We start from the raw sequence: 13,138 nt of genomic DNA on the forward strand, positions 1-13,138 counted from the left end.
AGGGAAATAGAACATGGTTGTTAAGCTTGGACTTTGAACTTAGTTCTTATCCCTATTCCGTGACTCACTTTTTTGTATAAAAGCAGCATAGCTTCTCGGTGCCTCAGTTTCCTCAAGTATAAGATGAGGATAATAAAAGTATCTCATAGGGTTGTTGTGAGGATTAATGAGTTAGCACATATAAAAGCACACAGAATACTGCCAGGCATATAGAAAGTATTCAATACATGTTTGCTACTGAGGTCAACAATGACCTTCCTTCATCTTACCATATGCCAATGACCTTCCTTCATATCTTACCATACCTTCATCTTCCACAAGGAAGGCTCTTCCCTGGTCCTCCTCATCCCTCAGGTAGCACTGGACAGACTGCACAGTTCCCTGCTTCTAACACTTCTACTCGTGGCTTCTGTGCCATCACACTCTACTGGGTCTCCTTCTACTTCATGGCTGCTCCTTCTCAGCATCCTTGCTAGCTGCTCAATTTCTAAATATCTGAATACTCAGCCCTCTTGTTACTATCTAAATTCTTCCTAGGTAACCTGATCCAGTCCCATGCTTTTAAATACCACCTACATACTGATGTTGCTTAAATTTGTATCTCCAATCCTGGCTCTCCCCTGAGCATCAGACAAATATCTAATTGCCATTTCTACCAGGATATTAAGTTGTACCACGAATCTAACAGACCTAGGACAGAATTCTGAAGGACTCCCCTCTTTCCGTTCTCAGCCTATACATCTGCTCCTATCACACTTTCTAATTCTGTGATAGTTATCACCATTCACCCAGTGGATCAGACCTAAAAACTAGAAGTCATATCTGATTTTTCCTCCTTCCCTCAACCAGACACCCAAATGTTAGCAGTCCTGTTTGCCTCACCTCCAAAATACATCCCAAATCCACCTCTACTTCTTATCATGTCGCTGCTGCCACGTTTACACAAACTGTCACAATTTCTTTCCTGGATACTGCAAATCCTCCCAATGAGTCTCCCTGTTTTGATTCTTTGTCCCCAGCAAGCCAGTTTCCTCACACAGCCAGAGTAATCTCAAAGTATAAAACAGATCACATCAATTCCCTGCTTAAAAACTTTGAAGGGCTTCCCAATACAATCATGATACAATCTGAACTACTGAACTCAGGATTATATATGATCTGGCCCTGCCTGACTCTCCAACCTTCACTCCCACTATTTTCCCCTTTGCTTTCTCCGCTCCAGCCACACCAACCTTTCTTCAAACACATCAGATTCATTTCTGCATTGGGGCCTTTGTACTGGCTGTTTCCTCTGACCGGCTATGTCTTTCTCCAGATTTTAGCAAGGCAAGGCTAGTTCAGCAGCACGCTACCACTTCAGAGATGCCCATCCACCTGAAAGAGCGGACCCACTTCTCCACCCAGTCACTATTTATCCCAATAGTACCCTGTTTTATTTTCTTTATAGCACCTAGAGCCACATAAATTATTTGTTTACACGTTTAATATCTGTTTCCTATCACTGTCATGTAAGATCCCATGTGGGCAGCAGGGACCCTCTCTTATTCACAGATGAATCTCCAGCATCTAGAATACTCACTCGCACATAGTAGGTATTCAGTAAACATTGATTCAATTTGAAGAAAATGAAAACAACAGTATTCACTTTTTGCCCTTAGCACAGGGGTAAATGAAGATCCACTCCAAGTACTGACAAGTTAACTTATTTTTGATATATCACCAGTCAAGATTGGTAGGTTAAACAAAGTTAGTTATTATGTAAATCAATTATCACTAAAGAAAGAATATTGGTACATCTTATCAGAATTATCACCATACAAAAAAGAAACAAACTTGCATTTTTTGGTACTTCCATGTATTATTTTACATCCCCACAATAAGTTTCTAAATTAGATAAGGTATTGAACATTGAAAAAAATGAGGCACCTTCCAGATAAGAAGACATAAAGCTAGGTCTATAATACCTGTGTTCTTTCTTTCAGATCATGAATTTGTTGACATTATAGGTTGCCTAGATATTTTAGAGCAGTTCCAATCAATTAGCAGTAGAGTCAAAGAGATATTTTTAAAACCTCAATAGAAATTTCAAACAGTTAATATAGTTTACAATGCCTATAATACCAAGTATCTTGACTTTAAGAAAAATTGATTCAGGTTAAAAACACTAATCTCCTAGTAACAGGTGTATTGATTAGTTTGAAGAAGTCTTTGATGAATAAAAATGGAATTTTAGTAATAAATGTTTGGTAGTCAAAATCTTTTAAGAATGCACCATTGGGGTAGTAAAACAGGGTATCACAAGCCCACAGGATCAAGCCCAAATTCTGCAGTATACAGAACCTTTTTACTCCGACCCCTGCTTCTCTCCCAGCTACTTCTCACCACATGTTCATGATGGTTATGGTCAGCCTCATAGCCATCTAGAAAATTCCTGCTTATCTTTCACCAACTCAAATGTCACCTCCTCTTTGTAACCTTTCTTAACCCCTTCTCAGGCTGAGCTATCTCTTATCTATGTTCCCAGATGAACTCTGGGCATGATTTTAAGTATAATGTATTACAGCATTTATTCTGTTTTCCTGGCTAGGCTGTAAATGTTTACTGAATTAAAGAAATATATCATTCAAATTCCTAAATTAATATGCAAAACATGTCTCACAGAGTAAATGTTCAACTAACATTGGTCAAACTAATTAATTACTGATTGAATGAAAAGTCTTATTAGGATTACGGTTATAGCTAAAAGTTGCCTAGATGACTTAATCTGTGTGAAATTGAAGATTTTTTTAGATATAACAACTATATCTAAAACGCCCAGGAACATAAGCCTTTACATGCTGTTTTTTACACACAAGTTTATTGCTACCCTGGCAAATTCTACATTCTCTCTACATAGGAGAATTTGCTCACGTAGAATGATCACCTGTAAATTTCACCACATCTAAGAGGTTCCAAGAAGGATGGTCAGGCCACAAAAATCTCACCAATATTTTGACCCAACAAACTGACTCCTCCCAAACTGTTCTCTGCTTAGAAGTGAAAAAAATAAAATAAAACCAAATGAAGATGCCTGAATTGCGTGCTCAGTCCTTATGGGGCTCACAGACCCCCATGAGCAGGAAAAAAAAATGAATTTTTCTAGATTTCTGACAATATGAATATTCTTCAAAGATCCCATTGCTGTTTCCTGCAGTTGATCAACACCATTGCAGGTTAATCACTAGAAACTTGACAGCTGACTAACCTAGCAGAAACATGAAATACATTCCAAATAGGAATCACTTTTAAATGAATTTACTGAACTTTATATTGCCCCAACAAATTTTCATTTCTTGATAGCCCACTAAAAAAAGATACAGACTTTTAAAACTTAACAAAAAGCGTTCAGTGCTACTTTAGGAATCCGTTGATACACTATCCTTAACATGTACTTATTAAGATTTTTGATTTCAACTTCAGTAAAATATCACTCAACATTTAACATTAAAAAATAATGCATTGATATTTCTAATTTCAAAATTAACAACGTAACTAATTATAATGTATAACTATTTGTACAAAGTATAGCAAAGTATAGCAAAATATTAGTGTCTCAAGATTACTACATACCAATCTAAGATTGAGCCCAAAACAGTGTTTTTAAATTTTCCTTTCAAAACCCAAACTTCATTTCTCTGTTACCAAACATGACTTCAGTTAGCGATTTACAAATATTTACACAGGGAAAGATATACCAAAAGCCATCAACAAAGACTGTTCTTGATTACTCTGGGATTCTAACCCTTTTAGATTCTTCTAAGAATTATCTTGAGCATGCAGTTTAGAAATGCTTGTTTGAACGACTTAATCTTACTATGTTCATAAACATAAATACACAACATATAGTATGAAAGAACACATGAAAAATTGTTGCTTTTATTAATATTAGAGGGTAGTTTTAATACAAGCTAAATACAAACACAATTGTTAGATTCAGTCACTTATCCTGCAAAACAATATGCCAAGATCAACCTTGAAGCATTTATAAAAATGAAAACGTATAAAATATCTTCCTCAATTAACTCTAAGGACTCTGTATACAAATGCAAAAATTTGAACATATCAATAATACATCAAATGTTGAGCTACTAATTGAGCAGTAAAAAAACAATTTCTGATTTTAAAATTAAATAGCTCCAGGTAAAAGCATGTAATTTCCCACGTCTACTACCTTTGTATTCTGCACAGAGTTCCAAGGCAAAGATTGCTTCTGGCTTTATGCATTACCAGAGAGGATGACCTGTTTGGCTGGCTTATCACAGGCCTTTTAGTCTTCTTTCCTGATAGATCCTTCACTTCTTTGGGAGGAGGCACAGGAACTGGTTTCCATGGAATTGGGTTATAAAAGGCTGGTTCTGGATAAGAATTTCCACTGTAAAAACCTAAAATTATTAAAAATTCAGAACAAAACAAGAAGAAAACTTTTTGAGATCAAAGAAACTACATATTTTAAAATTCATAGAAAAATGTTAAAATATTAAAAGGGCAAAAATATCATTGATAAACCAATCTGACTCATTTAAAACTTGAACTCTCAAATATTTTCAAACACAGTAAGTATTGAAGTAAAAATTAAAATATAAATAATTCTAAGCATTCAAAGAACATTAATGTTCAAATCTATATAAATAAAAACTCATAAAAGTTCTCCTAAGAATTAATTTTAGAACCCTTAAATTGAACAAAATCTTCATTTTAACTCAGTCTGGGAAACCGCTGATTGTGTACATGTTTCCCCTAGTCGGACACTAAAGTTTGCAGAAAAACATGTATGTTGCATATATAGCTAAAGTGATCAAGATTCTTGTTTAGAACCACTGAAATTCTAAATCACTGTCACTTAATCAGATTTCACAATATCACTGTAATTTTGATAATTAAGAGCAGTAGAGCATTTGCAAAGATGTTTATTAGAATAAAACTTACTTAAATGCAAAAAAGTTAGTAAAATAATACATTATTTCACCAATTAACTTCTAGTCAATATGTATATTCCACCTAAGTTTTAACTTTACTATCCAATCATTTGGTTAAAACCACTGCTTATTACTCTTATTTCAAACAAGAGAACAAAAAAACAGAGCAGACCCTGCTCGGTAGCTGTAATGGATGACCTCTGTGACATGCAGGAGAGGCCTAAATCCTGACAGCAGGAATGTGTCATTCAGACATTGGCAACCCACTTTGACTGCATAGATATGTCAACACACACTTCACCACGATGGTCAAAACAAAGTCTGGAATATGTCCTATTGTGTGAACAAAACAGAATGGGAGTATTTTTAATAATAAATCACTTAAACAAGTGAAGGCAGCTGTCAGCAAGGCATGAGCTTCCAACATGAAGTACAAAGAAAAACATGCATTGCCATTTATAATCAGACCAAGCCTAAAGGCCAACCAGGTCTGTGTCTGGTTCATGTGCTGTCTAGTATTCCACCCTGCAAAAAGAATGTGCCAAATACACTGGAAGCTCTGCCTCAGAGAGGGTTAGAAAAGGGGAAGAAAATGACCCCTTCAGTATATCCTGATTAAGGCTTTAAAATCCAAGGAATGTACGAAAATTTTACTTGTTTCTTAACGTTAGAAATCATTACTTTGCAGTTTTGTCACTATTGCCTTTAAAATGTATCTGGTTTTAGAGAATGACAACAAATTTGTAGTATCTCCACAGGAACACAGTATGTTATAATCTTCCAGAAAATAGTAATTTGAAAGAAAAATGATTTTTACACATTTCTATTTCTGTCAAAAGGAAACATAATATATAATATTCGCTCCTGCAAGCCATATTTATGTAACCCACATAACATAAAAACCAACCTGTGAGTTTTCCATTGGCATAACCATAGCTCTTTGCAGCTGGACGAGGTTTATTTTTTGCATTTTCCAACCACTCCTTAAACTTTTTTTCTGCTATTTCCTTTTTTTCCTGTAATTCAGCCTGCCGTTGTTTTTCTTTTTCCTTAAAATGACAAGACCAAAGAATCTCCAGGGATATTCTGTAACTAAAAATTCTATTCAAATTCTACTCTTTTCCCCAGTAGCTCCCCATCCCAATGGCTTTCTGATCAGAAATACTGAATCACAACTCTATAGAGAGCAAAATTTAACGTGATCAGGGATGTGATATGAAGGTGGCTGCCTCTAAACAATAAGACATTAAACCCAAGAAGAAAAAAGCAATTTGCTGTTTTAAAATAGAAGAGCAATTTATAATAATGTAATAAAACTTTCCATAAAAGTGCACTGAATAATATTTAAAAGCATAAACAACAATAAAAAGTTTGAACTTGACTGCAGAAATATCAATAGGCTTATTAATACTTCTCAACCTAAGAAAACCACAGATGCATAATCATTTCTGAAGCTTAATCACAGTATAACAAGTAGGGGTAGCTACATGTATTTATATTATGATAAGATAGTGCCAATTTTCTATTAGAAACTCTTTATACAGTATAGTTGGCACATGTCAACACGAAAGTCATGTGTTCTAACTGATCACTTTAGTGAAAATACCTTTTCTTTCTTCTTCTTCTCACATTCTTCAGCATTTTTTTTCTTTAACCATTCTTCATATTTTTCTTTTGCTTTTTCTTGTAAATGTTCTTTCTCCAGTTCCTTTGCTGCTTTTTCCTCCCTTTCTTTATTAATTTTTTGTTCCCTTTCTTTTCTTTTCTTAAATAAAAATGAAGGAATTTTAGTTGGAATATCTGTAATCATCCTCATACAAGGAAGAAGTGTTATACGCAGTAATTTTCTAAACTTCAGTTATTTCTTAAGATAGGTGGTAAAACAGTGGTTGACACAGTGTGGCTTATGAAAATATGTAACATACCTGCACTTACCTGATCAATTTTAGTCTACCAGCTTGAGTATACGTTTCATGATGGCCATAACAAAGGTCTTGCTTGACAAAGTACACTCAGAGCCTGGGACAGTGTTAAGTAAATAGTAGGTGTTCTATAAAGATTTGCTGAGTAAATTACTGGACAGAAATTATGACCTATTAGACTGTCCTGAATCTTAATGTTTTTTGATGGATGTTTACCCCCACTCTAAAATAGGAGCCACATATGTACACATTCCCCAGACAATTTGCCAATACAAATACTTGGATAAATTTTCACCATCAAAGAGTTAGAGAGCACAAATTTTGGCCCATTAAGTACTGCTATAAGGGCATATACAGACAAATCTCTGGCTATGTAATTCTTATAAGCCTTACACAGACCAAAGATTGGCAAACTATGGCCTGCAGGCCAAATATGGTCCATCAACCACCTGTATTTGTAAATAAAGTTTTACTGAAATGTGGCCACACATTTATTTGCATATTTATTGTCTATGCTGCTTTTGCACCACAACAGCAAAGTTAAATAGTTGCAACAGAGATTGTATGGTCCACAAAGCCTAAAATTTTATCTAGCCCCTTGAAGAAAAAACTTGACTCAGACTATAAGTCAATGTTTCTTCCTTTTCTCACTCAAAAGATAATCTACCAACACAGCTAAATTCTAAATAACCAATGACATGGCTAGCTCTCTTTATCAAAGGTTTAGAAAATAATCTGCAAACATGAAGTATATGCAATACAAATGCCATATACATCACCCTTCATCGAGCAAAGAAATATGAGCCAAGAAATTCTTCCCTTAAAAGCACCTTGTAGAACACTTTAATACAAGCAATTCAAATAAGACCCAAGTAACGAACATCAGTTACATACAACATATGTCCAGTGCTGTGCAGGAAAGGCGGATCCTAAAAATCAAAGCACGGGAATTCCCTGGTGGTCCAATGGTTAGGACTCTGTGCTTTAACTGCCGAGGGCACAGGTTCAATCCCTCGTCAGGGAACTAAGATCCCACAAGCCTCGAGGCGAGGCCAAAAAAATAAAAAAATAAAAAAATTAAAGCCCCTGTCATTCCCCAAGTTGCTATATTTCCTTATTGTTGGTCTGCCAATAGCTGCAAAAGGAAATCCTTTCTTGCTGAGAACTCAATATCCATTGAAATAATGCTGGAATTTAACTATTGGGTTAAATCCCACAAAGAAGTTAAGTAATCTGCCCAAGGTCACACAGATGTTAAATGACAGATCACTACGTATCTCTTATATACATATGAGAGAATGCTGAAAACAACTTTTTGCCAATAAATTCAATTTAAATAAAATGTCAAAATTCCTTAAAAATATACCACTTTCCAAAACCGATTCAAGAAGAAATAGAGTAACTGAATGAGCCTCTACTTGTAAAAACAATTCAGAATTTAAAACTTTCCCACAAAGAAAACTCTCGCCTCCAATTGCTTCACTTGTAGAGTCTATCACATTTCTAAGGAAGCAACAGTACCAATTACTACACGAATTGTTTTAAAAAACAGAGAAAAAGAGAACACTTCCAAGCTCATTTTAGGAGCCCACTATTTCTCTAAAGTCCAAACCAAATATGAAAATTATAAGATAATATTAGGAATAAGTCAAGATAACTGCTCTCACCAGAAACATGAAATACTTAGGGATACATTTAAAAAAGGCGTATAATACCCTTGTACACTGAAAACAAAAAAAAGAAGAAAAAAACTGAGATAAATATGGCCTAAATAAATAGAAAAAAAAAATCATGTTTATAGATTTATAATTTGATATTATTAAGATAGCAATTTTCTCCAGAATGATCTATGTATATTTAATGCAATCCCAATAGTATCAGGCACTATTCAAGCAAGCATGATTAGGGAAATTGATAAGCTAATTCTAAATGGAAAGGGTGCAGAGCAGCTAAAACGATTCTGAAATAGAAGAAAAAAGCTGGAAGACTTACACTATTTGATTAGAAGACTTTTAAATTCAAGAATTACTATATAAAGCTATAGTAAGCAGATAGTGTAGTACTGGCATAGGATATAGATCAATTGAACAGAATACAGTCCAGAAATAGACCCAGACATATTTGGTCAATGGATTTGAAATAAAAATGTGAGGGTAACTGAGTAGGGAAAATATTATCTTTCAACACAGTGTTGGAACAACTGTATATCCATACTCCAAAAAAATGAACCTTGACCCTTAACACACAACCAACATTAAAATTAACTCAAAATGCAAATAGGTAAAAGCTGAAATTATAAAACTTCTAGAAAAAAACAATGGAGAATATTTTTACAACCTTGGCATAGGCAAACATTTCTTTAATAGAACACAAAACCCACAAACTATAAAAGAAAAAACAGAAATATGGAACTTAACCAAAATTTTAAATTTCTGCTCTTTAAATATATCATAAACAAATTAAAAGGAGGAAATATTTATAATACATGTTACAGGACTTAGAGGAATACAAAAAGAATTCTTACAACTTACTATTAAGACACACAAAATGGGAAAAATTTAAACACTAAACTAAACAAACAAACAAACAAACAAAAAACCAAGAGATGTAGAAATGGTCAATAGTGCTAAGGATTGAATTCTGTCCCACCAAAATTCATATATTGAAGCCCTGATCCTCAATGTAACTTTTTTTTCTTTTTTTTAAATTGGAGTATAGGTGGTTTACAATGTTGTGTTTAGTTTCAGGTGTACAGCAAAGTGATTCAGTTATACACAGACATATTCATTACTTTTCAGATTCTTTTCTCATATAGGTTATCACAGAATATTGAGTAGAGTTCCCTGTGCTATACAGTAGGTCCTTGTTGTATATAGTAGTGTGCGTACGTTAATCACAAGGCTCCTGATTTATCACCCCACCCCCCATGTCTCACCTTTGGTAACCATAACTTTGTTTTCAATATGTGTAAGTCTGTTTCTGCTTTGTAAATAAGTTCATTTGTATCATTTTTAAAAAATTTGATACCACATATGAATGACATCATATGATATTTCTCTTTCTCTGACTTACTTCCCTAAGTATGATAATCTCTTGGTCCATCCATGTTGCTGCAAAATGCATTTTGTTCTTTTTTATGGCTGAGTAATATTCCATTGTAAGTATGTACCAACTCTTCTTTATCCATTCCTCTGTCAGTGGACACTAGGTTGCTTCCATGTCTTGTCTACTGTAAACAGTGCTGCAATGAACATTGGGGTACACCTATCTTTTTGAATTATGGTTTTCTCCAGATATATGCCCAGGAGTGGGATTGCTGGATCATATGGTAGTTCTAGTTTTAGTTTTTTAAGGAACCTCTATAATGTTCTCCATACTGGTTCTACCAATTTACATTCCCACCAACAGTGTAGGAGAGTTCCCTTTTCTCCACACCCTATCCAGCATTTATTCTTTGTAGACTTTTTGATGATGGCCATTCTGACTGGTGTGAGGTGATACCTCATTGTACTTTTGATTTGCATTTCAATGATAATTGGTTATGTTGAGCATCTTTCCATGTGCTTTTTGGCCATCTGTATGTCTTCTTTGGAGAAATGTCTATTTAGATCTTCTGCGTACTTTTTTTTCTTTTTTCAATTTTATTTTATTTACTTTTTTATACAGTAGGTTCTTATTAGTCATCAATTTTATACACATCAGTGTACACATGTCAACCCCAATCGCCCAATTCATCACACCACCATCCCCACACCCCCACGGCTTTCCCCCCTTGGTGTCCATACGTTTGTTCTCTACATCTGTGTCTCAACTTCTGCCCTGCAAACCAGTTCATCTGTACCATTTTTCTAGGTTCCACATACATGCGTTAATATACGATATTTGTTTTTCTTTCTGACTTACCTCACTCTGTATGACAGTCTCTAGATCCACCCATGTCTCAACAATGACCCAATTTCGTTCCTTTTTATGGCTGAGTAATATTCCATTGTATTTATGTACCACATCTTCTTTATCCATTCGTCTGTCAATGCTCATTTAGGTTGCTTCCATGACCTGGCTATTGTAAATAGTGCTGCAAAGAACATTGGGGTGCATGTGTCTTTTTGAATTATGGTTTTCTCTGGGTATATGCCCAGTAGCGGGATTGCTGGATCATATGGTAATTCTATTTTTAGTTTTTTAAGGAAACTCCATACTGTTCTCCATAGTGGCTGTATCAATTTACATTCCCACCAACAGTGCAAGAGGGTTCCCTTTTCTCCACACCCTCTCCAGCATTTGTTGTTTGTAGATTTTCTGATGATGCCCATTCTAACTGGTGTGAGGTGATACCTCATTGTAGTTTTGATTTGCATTTCTCTAATAATTAGTGATGTTGAGCAGCTTTTCATGTGCTGCTTGGCCATCTGTATGTGTTCTTTGGAGAAATGTCTATTTAGGTCTTCTGACCATTTTTGGATTGGGGTGTTTGTTTCTTTAATATTGAGCTGCATGAGCTGTTTATATATTTTGGAGATTGATCCTTTGTCCGTTGATTCGTTTGCAAATGTTTTCTCCCATTCTGACAGTTGTCTTGTTTATGGTTTCCTTTGCTGTGCAAAAGCTTTGAAGTTTCATTAGGTCCCATTTGTTTATTTTTGTTTTTATTTCCATTACTCTAGGAGGTGGATCAAAAAAGATCTTGCTGCGATTTATGTCAAAGAGTGTTCTTCCTACATTTTCCTCTAAGAGTGTTATAGTGTCCGGTCTTACATTTACGTCACTAATCCATTTTGAGTTTATTGTTGTGCTTGGTGCTAGGGAGTGTTCTAATTTCATTCTTTCTCATGTAGCTGTCCAGTTTTCACAGCACCACTTATTGAAGAGACTGTCTATTCTCCATTGTATATCCTTGCCTCCTTTGTCTTAGATTAGTTGACCATAGGTGCGTGGGTTTATCTCTGGGCTTTCTATCTTGTTCCATTGATCTATGTTTTTGTTTTTGTGCCAGTACCATATTGTCTTGAGTACTGTAGCTTTGTAGTATAGTCTGAAGTCAGGGAGTCTGATTCCTCCAGTTCCGTTTTTTTCCCCTCAAGACTGCATTGGCTATTCGGGGTCTTTTGTGCCTCCATACAAATTTTAAGATTTTTTTGTTCTAGTTCCTTAAAAAATGCCATCGCTAATTTGATAGGGATTGCACTGAATCTGTAGATTGCTTTGGGTAGTATAGTCATTTTCACAATATTGATTCTTCCAATCCAAGAACATGGTATATCTCTCCACCTGTTGGTATCATCTTTAATTTCTTTCATCAGTGTCTTATAGTTTTCTGCATACAGGTCTTTGGTCTCCCTAGGTAGGTTTATTCCTAGGTATTTTATTCTTTTTGTTGCAGTGGTAAAAGGGAGTGTTTTCTTAATTTCACTTGCAGATTTTTCATCATTAGTGTATAGGAATGCAAGAGATTTCTGTGCATTAATTTTGTATCCTGCAACTTTACCAAATTCATTGATTAGCTCTGGCAGTTTTCTGGTGGCATTTTTAGGATTCTCCATGTACAGTATCATGGCATCTGCAAACAGTGACAGTTTTACTTCTACACTTCCAATTTGTATTCTTTTTATTTCTTTTTCTTCTCTGATTGCCGTGGCTAGGACTTCCAAAATTATGTTGAATAACAGTGGTGAGAGTGGGCATCCTTGTCTTGTTCCTGATCTTAGAGGAAATGCTTTCAGTTTTTCACCATTGAGAATGATGTTTGCTGTGGGTTTGTCATATACGGCCTTTATTATGTTGAGGTAGGTTCCCTCTATGCCCACCTTCTGAAGTTTTTATCATAAATGGGTGTTGAATTTTGTCAAAAGCTTTTTCTGCATCTATTGAGATGATCATATGGTTTTTATTCTTCAATTTGTTAATATGGTGTATCACATTGATTGATTTGCGTATATTGAAGAATCCTTGCATCCCTGGGATAAATCCCACTTGATCGTGGTGTATGATCCTTTTAATGTGTTGTTGGATTCTGTTTGCTAGTATTTTGTTGAGGATTTCTGCATCTAAATTCATCTGTGATATTGGTCTGTAACTTTCTTTCTTTGTAGTATGTTTGTCTGGTTTTGGTATCAGGGTGATGGTGGCCTCATATAATGAGTTTGGGAGTGTTTCTTCCTCTGCAATTTTTTGGAAGAGTTTGAGAAGGATGGGTGTTAGCTCTTCTCTAAATGTTTGGTAGAATTCACCCGTGAAGCCATCTGGTCCTGGACTTCTGCTTGT

General features: G+C 35.1%; 1 protein-coding gene across 1 annotated transcript in view; it reads right to left on the reverse strand.

Moving 5' to 3' along the window:
* Positions 1-3,918: 3,918 nt before the first annotated feature.
* CCDC34 (coiled-coil domain containing 34) overlaps positions 3,919-13,138 on the reverse strand; it is a 37,297-nt gene continuing 28,077 nt past the window's right edge. The window contains exons 4-6 of the mRNA XM_068555504.1: positions 6,562-6,720; positions 5,863-6,004; positions 3,919-4,421 (exon numbers count right to left, since the gene is read on the reverse strand). Of these exons, the coding sequence (XP_068411605.1) occupies positions 4,207-4,421; positions 5,863-6,004; positions 6,562-6,720 (516 nt within the window). The 3' untranslated portion in view covers positions 3,919-4,206. The remainder of the gene's footprint in view (positions 4,422-5,862; positions 6,005-6,561; positions 6,721-13,138) is intronic.

This window comes from Eschrichtius robustus, chromosome 11, assembly GCF_028021215.1.
Source record: "Eschrichtius robustus isolate mEscRob2 chromosome 11, mEscRob2.pri, whole genome shotgun sequence".
NCBI classification, from domain to species: domain Eukaryota; kingdom Metazoa; phylum Chordata; class Mammalia; order Artiodactyla; family Eschrichtiidae; genus Eschrichtius; species Eschrichtius robustus.